Source organism: Colius striatus, chromosome 12, assembly GCF_028858725.1.
Source record: "Colius striatus isolate bColStr4 chromosome 12, bColStr4.1.hap1, whole genome shotgun sequence".
NCBI lineage: Eukaryota > Metazoa > Chordata > Aves > Coliiformes > Coliidae > Colius > Colius striatus.
This window is the reverse complement of record NC_084770.1, coordinates 24,396,610-24,409,601: the sequence shown is the minus strand read 5'-3', so window position 1 is coordinate 24,409,601 and position 12,992 is coordinate 24,396,610. Positions and strand designations below refer to the sequence as shown.

Sequence of the window (12,992 nt, the reverse complement as noted above, 5' to 3'; positions counted from 1 at the left end):
GCTCAGGGTGCCATGGAGAGCTCAGGGTGCCGTGGGGAGCTCAGGGTGCTGCAGGGAGCTCAGGGTGCCAGGGGGAGCTCAGGGTGCCGTGGAGAGCTCAGGGTGCCATGGAGAGCTCAGGGTGCCGTGGGGAGCTCAGGGTGCCATGGGGAGCTCAGGGTGCCGTGGGGAGCTCAGGGTGCCGTGGGGAGCTCAGGGTGCCGTGGAGAGCTCAGGGTGCCGTGGGGAGCTCAGGGTGCCGTGGAGAGCTCAGGGTGCCGTGGGGAGCTCAGGGTGCCGTGGAGAGCTCAGGGTGCCATGGGGAGCTCAGGGTGCCGTGGAGAGCTCAGGGTGCCATAGAGAGCTCAGGGTGCCGTGGAGAGCTCAGGGTGCCATGGGGAGCTCAGGGTGCCGTGGGGAGCTCAGGGTGCCAGGGGGAGCTCAGGGTGCCATGGGGAGCTCAGGGTGCCATGGAGAGCTCAGGGTGCCGTGGGGAGCTCAGGGTGCCGTGGGGAGCTCAGGGTGCTGTGACGTAGGGAAGGGCACAAGATGAGGTTGCAACACATTTTCTTCCAGCGGAGGGAAAGACGCTTCCTCTCTTTCTAAGCAGAAAAAGAGAGGAAGGACAGGCTGGGCTGGTCTCACGTCCTACGTGTTCTGCCCTCGCTGCTCAGCTTTTGAGAGACCAGTTTCCCAGCCTCACCCCCTCATCTTTTCCCATGTGGCACTCCATTCCCCACTTCCCCCAGCCCCCGGTGACAGCTTGACAGATGCTGCCCTGGGTGGCGAGGCGAGTTATGGCCCAAAGGCAACACCCTGGGGGCTGTTTGATCTGCTGAGTCAAGGCTGGTCCGGGGCTGTGAGGCACTTGCACCTCATCTGCTGTGGCTGTTGCAGACAAGGGAGCAGCTGATGTGCTTTAGGTCCTTATGACAAGGGCATGAGGAATCCAACCCTTCTCCAAACTCTGTGAAGATTCTTCCTTTGGCCTGCACAGCCCACGAGCAGTTCTCCTCTTTGTGCTGCCTCTGACAGGGAAACTGCCCTGCTTTTGCCTTTTTTGTGTACCACAGCTTCCCAGTTCTCAGACTCAGAGGTGTGTGCTTGGTCCTGTTCCCCTCTGGGACCTGCTTTTTCCTTTGAGGGCACAGAAGAGGAGCCTCTGTATTGCCAGGTACCAGCCCTGAGCACCTCAGTTGGGCTCTGAAACGCCAGAGTCTGATGACTTGCAGTAATTAAGACATGCAGAATTAACTTTTCTCTCTCAGTGTCATCAGCAAGGTGTGAGAGATGTAGGTGATGGGGGTGTGCTGGACAGGAAAGCTGAGCTGCCTGCAGGCAAGGAAAGGGCAGGAGCCAGGAGCCAGCTGGGACATGGGAACATTCATCCAGAAGCTTCTGAAGTGTCAGCATGTTCCCTCCCTCCTGTGGGTAACAGTGGGAAAAGGCAAACCTGAGCTGCTCAGCATCCATGCACAAAGGTTTTGCTCGGGGGAAAGGATGAAATGTGATGGAGGAAGCCACAGAGCCATAACGTTTGGAGTGGGCTGCAGAAGGGAGGGGAGAATGTTCTCCCCCTGTGGTCATTGCAGCAGGAACGGCGTTTGCTGCTCAGGCCATGGCTGAGGCATTGAGGGCAGAGCCTGAGGGTCTGAAGTTGTGCCTGTGCTGGTGGACTCGTGGCTGCTGGCAGCAGGAGAGACGTGGAGGGACCGGCCCCAGGCTGGACAGTCATTCTTCCTGCCCAGCTGCCCGTTGTGTGGGAGAGGGAAGGACCATGACTGGCGCGGTGGGTGGACCTCGGGCTGGGGGAGGAGGACACGGAGCAGCCTGGACAGCATAAATAGTCACCCCTGGGTGCTGCCTGCGGGACGGGGCTGGGTGAGGGGTGGCTGCTGCGGCGTCGCTCCCAGGTAGGCTGGGCAGGCGGGGTGGGGGGAGAGGCGCCCCGGGCTTTGCTGGAACCCCCTTTGCTCTCAGCCTCGGGAACGTGCTGGGGGGGAGTGAGTGTGTCTTTGGAGTGTCCTGACAGAGACTGATTCAGCTGCACTTCTGCTTCATCTCCCTTTTGCAGAGGGGTTCGTCTGCCTGTGCTGGCTGAGGGAGGAGGCAGCAGCTAAAGCTGGCTGCTTGCTTAAGGGGGGCGTTGGGGCGACAGGGAGCCCTGAGGAGCTGCCTGGGGGAAGGAGATATCCTGCCTCCCCAGGGAGAGGGCAGTGGTGGAGGGGAAAGAGAGTCCTTGGAGAAGTAAAGGGGAGACTTGCACAAGACCACAAACGCCTGTGGCCGGGGAGAGCAGATGTGCAGCCTGAGCTGCTCCTCAGGCAGCTCTTCCCACAGAAACAGCCTCGTGCTGCCCCTTCGCTTCTGCAGAGCCAGAGCGAGCCTGAAATCCACCAGCCAGGGCCAGAAGTGGCTGGAGCCGGGAGCTTGTGCAAAGGGGTTGTGCCAGGCCTCGGGGAAAGGGGAAAAGTCATAAAGCAAAACCCAGGGCAGGGCAGAGGAAAGCTGGGGAGCAGAGGAGGCTGGTTTTAGCAAGTGGACACCCCTTGCCCTGCATACAGGAGAGGGAGAGCTGTGGCCTGGAGATGGGCAGGCACTTCCTAAGTGAACTGATAACAAAGTGCCAGTGGAGCTGAAGGGCTGCCCTCAGCATCAGTGATAACCTCCATTAAGGGATTTCAGCATATCCAGACCTATGGTAGGGCTTAGTGACCATTGGCTTTGGTTGGAGAGAGACTGATGTGCTTTCAGCAGTCCCAGCAACCCCCTGCAGCTGCATGATGGGCACGGAGCCACGGGCTGCAGCAGGGCTGGAGGCAGCCCCTTCCTCTCCTCCTCTTCCTCCCCGTGCCCAGCAGGGCGGCCATGTGCGTGGGCAGGTGCAGCCGGGTGGTGGGTCCGTGCCTGCTGGTGCTGGGCACGGTCTCTGTGGCAGCCAACATCCTGCTGCTCTTCCCTGGGGGAGCATCCAAGTACCTGCTGGAGGGGCACATCAGCCAACAGGCCAAGGCCGTGCCGGGCGTCTGGGGAGGCGGCCTCAGTGTGAGTAACCCGCTCTGCACCATGAGTAATCCCTTCTGCTCCCTGAGTAACCTGCTCAGCACCCTAAGTAACCTGCTCTGCACCCTGAGTAACCCCCTCTGCACTCTGAGTAACCTGCTCAGCACCCTGAGTAACCCCCTCTGCACCCTGAGTAACCTGCTCAGCACCCTGAGTAACCCCCTCTGCACTCTGAGTAACCTGCTCAGCACCCTGAGTAACCCCCTCTGCACCCTGAGTAACCTGCTCAGCACCCTGAGTAACCCCCTCTGCACTCTGAGTAACCCATCTGCACCGTGTCCTGCAAGGGCTGTGCAGACAGGGCCAGGGAATGGAGCAGACGGCTGCCCCTCGTGCCCCCAGCTCTGTCCCTCTGTCCCGTGTCCCCAGCAGCTCAGCTCCAGCCCTTCAGCCCCTTGTCCCTAGCAGCCCTGTCCCTCATCCCCAGCCCTTCAGTCCTTCATCCCCAGCAGCTCTGTCCCTCATGCCCAGCCCCTCGTGCCCAGCCTTTCAGCCCCTCATCCCCAGCAGCTCTGTCCCTCATCCCCAGCCCCTCAGCCCCTCATCCCCAGCAGCTCTGTTCCTCATCCCCAGCAGCTCTATCCCTCATCCCCAGCCCCTCATGCTCAGCCCCTCATCCCCAGCAGCTCTGTCCCTCATGCCCAGCCCCTCATGGCCAGCCCTTCAGCCCCTCATCCCCAGCAATTCAGCCCCTCAGCCCCAGCCCTTCAGCCCCTCATCCCCAGCAGCTCTGTCCCTCACCCCCATCCCCTCATGCCCAGTAGCTCAGCCCCTCATCCCCAGCAGCTCTGTGTCATGCCCAGCCCCTCATGCCCAGCCCTTCAGTCCCTCATCCCCAGCAATTCAGCCCCTCAGCCCCAGCCCTTCAGCCCCTCATCCCCAGCAGCTCTGTCCCTCACCCCCATCCCCTCATGCCCAGTAGCTCAGCCCCTCATCCCCAGCAGCTCTGTCTGTCATGCCCAGCCCCTCATGCCCAGCCCTTCAGCCCCTCATCCCCAGCAATTCAGCCCCTCAGCCCCAGCCCTTCAGCCCCTCATCCCCAGCAGCTCTGTCCCTCACCCCCAGCCCCTCATGCTCAGTCCCTCATCCCCAGCAGCTCTGTCCCTCACCCCCATCCCCTCATGCCCAGTAGCTCAGCCCCTCATCCCCAGCAGCTCTGTCTGTCATGCCCAGCCCCTCATGCCCAGCCCTTCAGCCCCTCATCCCCAGCAATTCAGCCCCTCAGCCCCAGCCCTTCAGCCCCTCATTCCCAGCAGCTCTGTCCCTCACCCCCAGTCCCTCATGCCCAGTAGCTCAGCCCCTCATCCCCAGCAGCTCTGTCCCTCACCCCCATCCCCTCATGCCCAGTAGCTCAGCCCCTCATCCCCAGCAGCTCTCTCGTGCCCAGCAGCTCTGTGCCCCCGCAGGTGCTGCTGGCAGCCGCCCACATCACGGCGGTGGGATGGCGATGTGCCGGCTGCTCCGACTGCGGCACCCGCCGCAACGTAAGGCAGCGCTGGGCCCTGTGCCCGGGGACGTGGGGGGTGACCCAGGGTGGGACGTGGCCTGGATCCTCCTCTCCTGTGGCCCTGCACTGGAATGGGGGGGTGGGTTGGTGTCCCCTCATCTGTGTCTAGTTGTGGCAATGTGCCCCCTCTCCCAGATGGGATGGGGGGAGGGTGTCCCCTCTCTGTGTGGGATGGTGGGAGGGTGTCCCCTTTCCCTGTGTGGGATGGTGGTGGGGTGTCCCCTCTTCCTTATGGGATGTTGGGGAGGTGTCCTCTCTCTGTGTGGGATGGTTGGGAGAGTGTCCTCTCCCTGTGTGGGATTGGGGAGGGTGTCCCCTCTCCCTTATGGGACGGTGGAGGGGTGTCCCCTCTCTGTATGGGATGGGGGGAGGATGTCCCCTTTCCTGAGTGGGATGGTGGGTGTCTCCTCTCTGTATCGGATGGTGGGAGGTGGTGTCTCCTCTCCCTTATGAGATGGTGGGAGGGTGTCCCCTCTCTGTGTGGGGTGGTGGTGGGGTGTCCCCTCTCCCTTATGGGATGTTGGGAGAGTGTCCTCTCCCTGTGTGGGACTGGGGAGGGTGTCCCCTCTCCCTTATGGGATGGGGGGAGGGTGTCCCCTTTCCCTGTGTGGGATGGTGGAGGGGTGTCCCCTCTCTGTGTGGGATGGTGGGAGGGTGTCCCCTTTCCCTGTGTGGGATGGTGGAGGGCTGTCCCCTCTCCTAGGTGGGATGGTGGGAGGATGTCCCCTTTCCTGTGGCCATGGGGCAGGAGGCTGTGGTGTCACCTCCCCACAGGACACAGCTTCCCCTGCTGGCACAGGCTCTGCCTCGCCAGGCTCCACATCCCCACTCTCTGCCCATCCCCACTTGCAACAGCCCAGTGACAGCTTCACCTTCAGCCTCAGTTCCCTGGGACAGAAGCCCCTTGGGGTGAAGGGCTGGGGCTCTGCAGCCCCGTTTCAGAGCCCACCCTGCTCGGTTCCCCCCGCAGGCGTTCATCTCGGCCGTGCTGTCCAAGCTGGCGCTGCTGGGAGCTGCCTCCTGCTTCGTGCTCTGCGGGGTGGGTTTGACCAACGGCCCCCTCTGCTTCTACAACACCTCCAGGCACGGCCCCCTCTGGGGTTACCCCTTCCTGGACAGCAGCGGGCAGGAGCCTGACAGCAGGTGAGGCAGCGTGCTCGGGCAGCTCAGTGCTAGTTGGTGGTGATGGTGGGGATGTGGGTCGGCCTCGCTGGGGCAGGATACAATACCCTGGCAGCTGCAGGGGTCCTCACCTCGTGTGCTGCTTCCCATGGCCGTGCAGAGCCCAGCATGAAGGAGAGGGGAGGCAGGGGCACCTCTCTCCATGTGGGAGTGCCACAGGAGCCCCGGCCCATGCCATCCCCTGCTCTCCCCGTGGCACAGGGCACAGAACTACCTGCAGGACCGGCGCACGTGGAGCGTGTGCCTGGAGCCCCAGGGCATCGTGGTCTGGAATGTCGCCCTCTTCTCCCTCCTGCTGCTGGTCAGTGCCACCGAGATGGTGTTGGCCTCCCTGCAGATCATCAACGGCTGTCTCGGCTGCCTCTGTGGCTTCTGCGAGGGGAAGTAGGGACCAGGATGCTGCCAGGAGCAGGGTGGGGGATAGGGCTGGAGGCTGGAGCTGTGGTGGCAGCTGCCTGCACGAGCCCCAGGCGAGACAGAGAGTTCCCTGGGGTGCACGGGGCCAGAGCACAAAGGGCTGGTTCTGCAGAGCCCTGTGCCCAGCTGGCACCTCTTCCTCCTCCTGCAGAGGATGCCCCGGGGCTGGTGGCCGTCCGGAGCTGGAGAGAGCCCCGGGAGTCAGTCTGCAGGGCAGGCAACTGGGGTTGGGGTTTGTCTCCTGCACAGGGCAGGAGAGAGGAAGGAGGCCAGAGGAGTGCAGCTGGGGCTGGGGGACTTGGATGGAGCAGAGCTGGAGGACTGGTGCTGGAATGGTGGTGTAGCCCCTCAGAGCTCACTCACACCCCCACCTGCACACAATGAGGGCAGGAGCAGCCGCTGCTTCCCCTTGCAGCAACCCTGTCACCTCACCCCCCTGCCCTCTGCCCCAAAACCTCTACAGGGTGCAGACCTGAGCCTGTCTGAGCAGGGAGGGCCCTGGTAAGTGTCAGAGGAGAGTTGTGACATCCACGGTAGCTTAAAAAAGCCCAAAGCACTGAGGCAGCCTGGGCAGTGACAGGGTGGCTGCTGTGGTCTCGCCCCAGCAGGATGGGCAGAGGGAAGGGGAAGGGCAAGAGTGAGGAAAGGTCGTGGGTTGAGGTGAGAACAGTTTAATAATTGAAGGGGCTCTTTTAAAAGGAAGAATTGTAATGAAAAGGAAAACAACACAGAGAAAAATAAACCCTAAGTCAGACAAGTGATGCAAATGGGAACAATTGCTGCCTACCAACCACCATCCTGCCCCTTGTTTCATTGCTGTGACATCCTCTGAGTCTGGGACAGCCCTGGGGTCAGTCAGGGTCAGCTGTCCTGGCCCTGCTCCTTCCCAGCTCCTTGTGCCCCCCCTGAAGCCTCCTTGGGGCAGAGGGAGAAGCACAGGCAGCCTTGGTGCTGTGCAAGCCCTGCTCAGCAATAACCAGACATCCCTGGGATACCAGCACTGCTCTCAGCACAAACCCAAACCACAGCCCCAGCCCAGGTACCAGGAAGAAAACTAACTCTGTCCCAGCTGAATCCAGGGCAGTGATTTCAGAGAGACCGCTGAGAAAGAGAGGAATGTGCTCCAACAGCAGAGAAAAGGGAACATCAGCATCTCTGAGGATGGGAGGCAAACCCTGGGAGGAGGGGTTGTACCAGAGCACGGGGTTGTACCAGGCTTGGCACAGCTGGAGCAGGGCAGCCCCTCACCCTGGCACCTACTCCCCGTTACATGCTCGTCTGCTCAGGAGGGAGCCTGGGGCTGGACTGGTGGCTCAGGCCTCCACAATCCATCAACTCTATCACAAAACCAACCTAGCAATAAAGAAGAGACTAAACCCCAGTTTGGGGTGGGTGGTGTGTGCCCCTGTGCCAGGCTGTGAGCGTCCCTGGGCACTGGGCTTGGGGTTGGTGCCCCGGGGTCTGGGGGGTGGCACTAGAAGGTGAGGCAGCTCCCTCTGCCCAGCTTGCCAGGGCCAGGGGGGCTGCACCCGTGCCTGGGGGTGGCACTAGGAGATGTGGCAGCTCCTCGTGCCCAGCTTGCCAGGGCCAGGGGTGCTGCGTGCCCGGGGGGCTGCCAGGGGGATGTTGCGCAGCACGTCGTGCAGCGTGAACATGCTGAAGGAGATCTGCTCGTAGGGCGAGCGCGTCCCGTTCTCGTAGAGGCAGGCGAAGGCGACGGCCGTGGCCCCGGAGGGAGAAGCCTCCCCGTAGGGCAGCTCCACGCACGCCAGGTCCGAGTACGCGCTCGGGCCCTCATAGATGACCCACGGCTCGGTCCAGCTCTCGGCGTCCCTGGGGAAGGTGCTCAGGTGAACCCCCATGTTGACCCGCGACATGGAGCTGGTGGGGTGCGAGTACAGGACCCACGTGGGCGCTTGGAAGAAGGGAGCGGGGCCAGGAGTGGCTGCGGGGTCCCCTCGGCCCCAGGTGATGCCACGGGCACAGCTGTGATGCCCTGGGGTGGGACAGGGCGCCGCAGCCTGGGCTGGCTCCGGGGGGCTGCCCCTGGCCACGGTGGGCAGCTCATCCCCAGCCTGGGCTGGCTCCGGGGGGCTGCCCCTGGCCACGGTGGGCAGCTCATCCCCAGCCCGGGCTGGCTCTGGGGGGCTGCCCCTGGCCACGGTGGGCAGCTCATCCCCAGCCTGGGCTGGCTCCGGGGGCCTGCCCCTGGCCATGCTGGGCAGCTCATCCCCAGCCTGGGCTGGCTCTGAGGGGCTGCCGCTGGCCATGGTGGGCAGCTCATCCCCAGCCTGGGCTGGCTCCGGGGGGCTGCCACTGGCCACGGGGGGCAGCTCATCCCCAGCCTGGGCTGGCTCCGGGGGGCTGCCGCTGGCCACGGGGGGCAGCTCATCCCCAGCCTGGGCTGGCTCTGAGGGGCTGCCGCTGGCCATGGTGGGCAGCTCACCCCCCCCAGCCCCCCGGGCAGGCACCATCCCGGGGAGCAGCCGCCACGCTGAGCCCCGCAGGGACCCCGCTGGGTGCCGGGGGGCAGCGGGGCCGTAGACCAGGGGCGCGGGGAAGCCGACGACGCTGCCGTGACAGCCGTGGGGTGGCTCGACCAGGCGCTGCACCAGCTCCCCGCCGTGGAACACTGCCCCGTCGTCCGTGCTGAGCGCCTGCACCCTGAAGCCCAAGGGGCTGCGGGCGTTGCAGTAGAGGACGTTGGTGCCGTCCTCCTCGTCCACCGACACCAGCTGGCACTCGCCCGTCTGCAGGTTGGGGATGAACTCGCCGAAGCGCCAGCCCCGGCCGTGGTCGTCGCTGTAGAAGGCGAAGGAGTGCGGGGTGGTCTTGCAGAGCTGCCCGAAGCACTGCTTGCAGTCGATGTGGTAGCTGTAGGCGGGCACCAGCAGCCGGCCCGAGCGCAGCTGGATCCCGTGTCCGGGGCCCAGCGCGAACGTCGCCCAGTCTGCGGAGTGCAGGCGGGACGGGGGTGAGGAGCTGCCCCCGCGCTGCCCCTGCCAGGGCCCGTGTGGAAGGGGCTCTGGAGCATCCCTCAGCCCAGCCAAGCACGAGCCTGGTGCTGCCTGGCTGTGCTCAGCTATGGTGCTGCCCATGGGGCCTCTCCATCTTCTCTTCCCCTGCGTGACAGACATCCCCCTTCCCTCTCCTCTCCCCAAGCTCCTCTGCCATCCCCTCTCTCTGATGCCTCCGGGCTTCCTACCCTGAGGCCACCTCCACACACACCATGGATGGCTCCAGGAGACCCAAACCAGCCCTGGCCCCCCTCTCCTTGGCCGTGCTCGCCCCTCCTCACCCCATCCCGTGGGCTACCTTTGATGGCGCCGCCGATGACCTGCTGCGTGAGGTCTGTGGCCTCGCTCCAGCTCAGGCCCTGGTCGGCGCTGGTGACGCAGCAGAGCCGGGTGACGTTCTGGCCCGTGACGATCTGGTAGGATTCGGGCGTCCTGCCCAGCACCGTGATGAAGAAGAGGAAGAGGGTGCCGGTGAACTCGTCGTAGAGCGGACAGGGGTTCATGGAGCGGTGGTGCCGCAGCGTCGCCGTCTCCAGCACGCGCATGTCTTCCCACTGCCCGGGCAGGAGCAGCGGAGGGGCAGGGCTGAGGCTCACCCAACGCAGCCTCCCGCAGCTCAGCAGAGGATCAGCCCGGTGCTTTCTCTTTGACCAGCAGAACCTCCCCAGGGCAGCCGGGTGAGAGCTGCCCCCGGCCACCCCGGCCTGGGAGGCTCAACCAGGGGTCCCTGCCGTGCATGGGGTGCACCCCGGGGTTCCCCACGGGGAGGGGGAAGCAAAGAGCTGTCTGGGTCCTCTGCAGCAGAGGGATGGAGGATTCCCTGAGCCCGCTGAGGGGCCTGGGCTGGTCCCACAGTCTTGGCTGTGTGGAGATGGGCTCTGACCCCAGACCTGCCTGACAATGGGTGCAGGGAAGCGTGGGGCCCTGCCTGTGCTGACTGTCCTGTTTACCACACACCCCTCCTGCAGAGGCTCAGCCCATGCAGCCTCCCTCAGCTCAGCAGAGGCTCAGCCCGGTGCTTTCTCTTTGACCAGCAGAACCTCCCCAGTGCAGCCGGGTGAGAGCTGCCCTCGGCCACCCCAGCGTGGGAGGCTCATCCAGGGGTCTCTGCCATGCATGGAGGGGGAAGCAAGGAGCCATATGGGTCCTCTGCAGCAGAGGGATGGAGGATTCCCTGAGCCCTCTGAGGGGTCTGGGCTGGTCCCAGGGTCTTGGCTGAGTGGAGATGGGCTCTCACCACAGACCTGCCTGACAATGGGTGCAGGGAAGCGTAGGTCCCACCAGCCCCTGTGCTGACTGGCCTCCCTTTACCACACACCCCTCTGCCAGAGGCTCTCCCCACGCAGCCTCCCTCAGCTCAGAATCCCCCTCCTGGCTGCCACCCCGTCACCCACCTCCACGTAGCTGCCGTAGAGGGTGCCCCGGCGCAGCACCAGCAGGTCGGCGTGTGCGTCGTCGGCGCCCAGGCGCTGCTCGGCGAAGGCCAGGAGCCGCGCGCCGCAGCGCAGGTACAGCAGCGCGGGCACGCGGTACGTCACGCCGCTCGGCTCCCGCTCCAGCAGCACCGTGCGCGCCGGGAAGTGCCGGGAGCCCATGGGCACGGCTCCGGGGGGCAGTGCGACGGCAGGTTGGGGTGTCCCCGCTGGGGGTTGGGGGAGCTGGAGGTTTGGGATGCTGCAGCGAGGGAGAGTCGCTGCCCGGCGGAGGAGGGGAGGGATTTGGGTAACGCCGCAGAGGCCGAGCCGGGCTGCCCTGGAATGAAGTCAAACGCAATTAAACTGGTCCTCAAAGTGCTCTGCCAGAGGGATGTGTGGCAAATGGAGGCCAGGCAGCGCAGGCAGGGCCCCACGCTTCGCTGCGCCCATTGTCAGGCAGGTCTGGGGTCAGAGCCCATCTCCACACAGCCGAGACCCTGGGACCAGCCCAGGCCCCTCAGAGGGCTCAGGGAATCCCTCTGCTGCACAGGATCCAGATGGCTCCACGCTTCCCCCTCCCTGTGGGGAACCCCGGGGTGCACCCCATGCACGGCAGAGTCCCCTGGATGGGCCTCCCAGGCCGGGGTGGCCAAGGGCAGCTCTCACCCGGCTGCCCTGGGGAGGTTCTGCTGGTCAAACCCCCCTGGAGAACGTGCCAGCACTCACTGGGTGCTGCTGGCTCAGGGTCCCCCGTCCCGTGGCTGCCCATGGTCAGAGCCCAGCCCCTCGCTGCCCCTCGCAGGGTCCCCTCACCCTCGGTCACGTCACGGCTCCAGGAAGAAGTGCTGAGTCAGCACAAAGGCGCTGTTCCGTTCTCAGGGCCTTGCGGCCGCACAGACACCCTGCTCTGACCCCCAGGATGGAATGCAATGGGAGATGGGGGAATGTTTGCATCTCCTGCCTCAGTTTCCCTCCTCACAGGCTGGGAGAGGCAAGGCCTCACTGCCCAGGAGCTGCAGCACACATTCACCATGGTCCCCCCAGCCCTCAGCCCCCCAGGCTGCACCCAGGACGGTGCCAGCGTCCCCCCAGCAACTGCCCACACGCAGGTCATCCTGCCAGGAACTCCTGTGATGCTGATGTTCCATCCCAGCAGCAGCTTGGCTGGCAGGATTTGAGTGCACTAACGCAGCAAGTCACGGATCAGAGGCTCCAAGGTGAAAGCTCAGGCTCAGGCTGCAGAACTGGCCAGGAACAGCCCCAGGGGCTGCTCGGGCTGAGCACATGTGGCTGCTGATCCCTCTGCCCCTCCTGCTGCACGCTGCTCCTCAGGCTGCTTAATCTTAGCCAGGGCTGCTGGGGCAGAGAGCTGTCAAGGTGCTGTTAATCTCACATGGGCTGCAGAAGCCTTGCCCTGGCTGCCTTCCCTGGCTCCCTGCCTGGCCTAAAGTTAGCCACAGGAAATCATAGAATCACAGAATGGTGGGGTTGGAAGGGACCTTTAGAGATCATCTGGTCCAACCTCCCTGTAGAAGCAGGGTCACCTAGATCAGGTCACACAGGAACGTGTCCAGGTGGGTCTTGAAGCCCTCCAAGGAAGGAGCCTCCACACCCTCCCTGGGCAGCCTGGGCCAGGGCTCCCTCACCTCACAGTAAAATAGCTTTTTCTTATGTTTAGATGGATCTTTTTGTGTTCCAGCTTCATCCCATCACCCCTTGTCCTGTTGCTGGCTACTATAGAAAAAAGGGATGTCCCAACCTCCTGACACCCACCCTTTAGATATTTATAAATGTTAATAAGATCCCCCTCAGTCTCCTCTTCCTTCCCAGCTGCAGGACTCTGCACTTGTCCTTGTTGAACCTCTCTGCCCAACTCTCCAGTCAATCGAGATCCCGCTGAATGGCAGCACAACCTCTGGGGAATCAGCCAGTGCTCCCAGTTTGGTGTCATCAGCCAACTTGCTGAGGGTCCCTCTATGCCCTCATCCAGGTGGTTGATGAAGATGTTGAACCAGACTGGCCCCAGAACCCATCCCTGTGGAACTCCCCTGGCCACAGGTGTCCAGCTCGACTCTGTGCCATTGATCCCCACCCTCTGGGCTCTGTCATTCAGCCAGCTCTCCATCCACCTCACTGTCCACTTATCCCAGCCACACTGCCTGAGCTTTCTGGTGAGGATGTGATGGGAGACAGTGTCCAAAGCTTTGCCGAAATCTCCAGCTCTGCCTCTCTCCTGTCTGAGAGCATCTCTGCTGCTGCCCAGCTCCCTCCCCACGGGGCCAGCCATGGAACCATGGAAACAACCCTGTTGGAAAAGACCTTTCCAGTCCAACCATGTTGCCAAGAGACTCCGATCGCTCAGCCCAGCCAGGTACCTGCTGCCCCCTCAACACCCACTGAGCTCTGAGGTAC

General features: G+C 63.7%; 2 protein-coding genes across 2 annotated transcripts; one reads left to right on the top strand and one right to left on the bottom strand.

The window, feature by feature from the left end:
- The first annotated feature begins 2,718 nt into the window (after positions 1 to 2,718).
- Positions 2,719 to 6,119, top strand: TM4SF19 (transmembrane 4 L six family member 19). Its single transcript, XM_062006176.1, has 4 exons — positions 2,719 to 3,024; positions 4,449 to 4,526; positions 5,520 to 5,692; positions 5,933 to 6,119. The coding sequence occupies exons 1-4, from the start codon at positions 2,848 to 2,850 to the stop codon at positions 6,117 to 6,119; spliced, it is 615 nt and encodes a 204-aa protein (XP_061862160.1). The 5' UTR covers positions 2,719 to 2,847.
- Positions 6,120 to 7,504: 1,385 nt separating this feature from the next.
- Positions 7,505 to 10,760, bottom strand: NEU4 (neuraminidase 4). The gene is made up of 4 exons (XM_062005854.1): positions 10,560 to 10,760; positions 9,464 to 9,719; positions 8,595 to 9,098; positions 7,505 to 8,093 (listed from the first exon to the last, which is right to left on the bottom strand). The coding sequence occupies exons 1-4, from the start codon at positions 10,758 to 10,760 to the stop codon at positions 7,696 to 7,698; spliced, it is 1,359 nt and encodes a 452-aa protein (XP_061861838.1). The 3' UTR covers positions 7,505 to 7,695.
- Between the last annotated feature and the right edge of the window lie 2,232 nt (positions 10,761 to 12,992).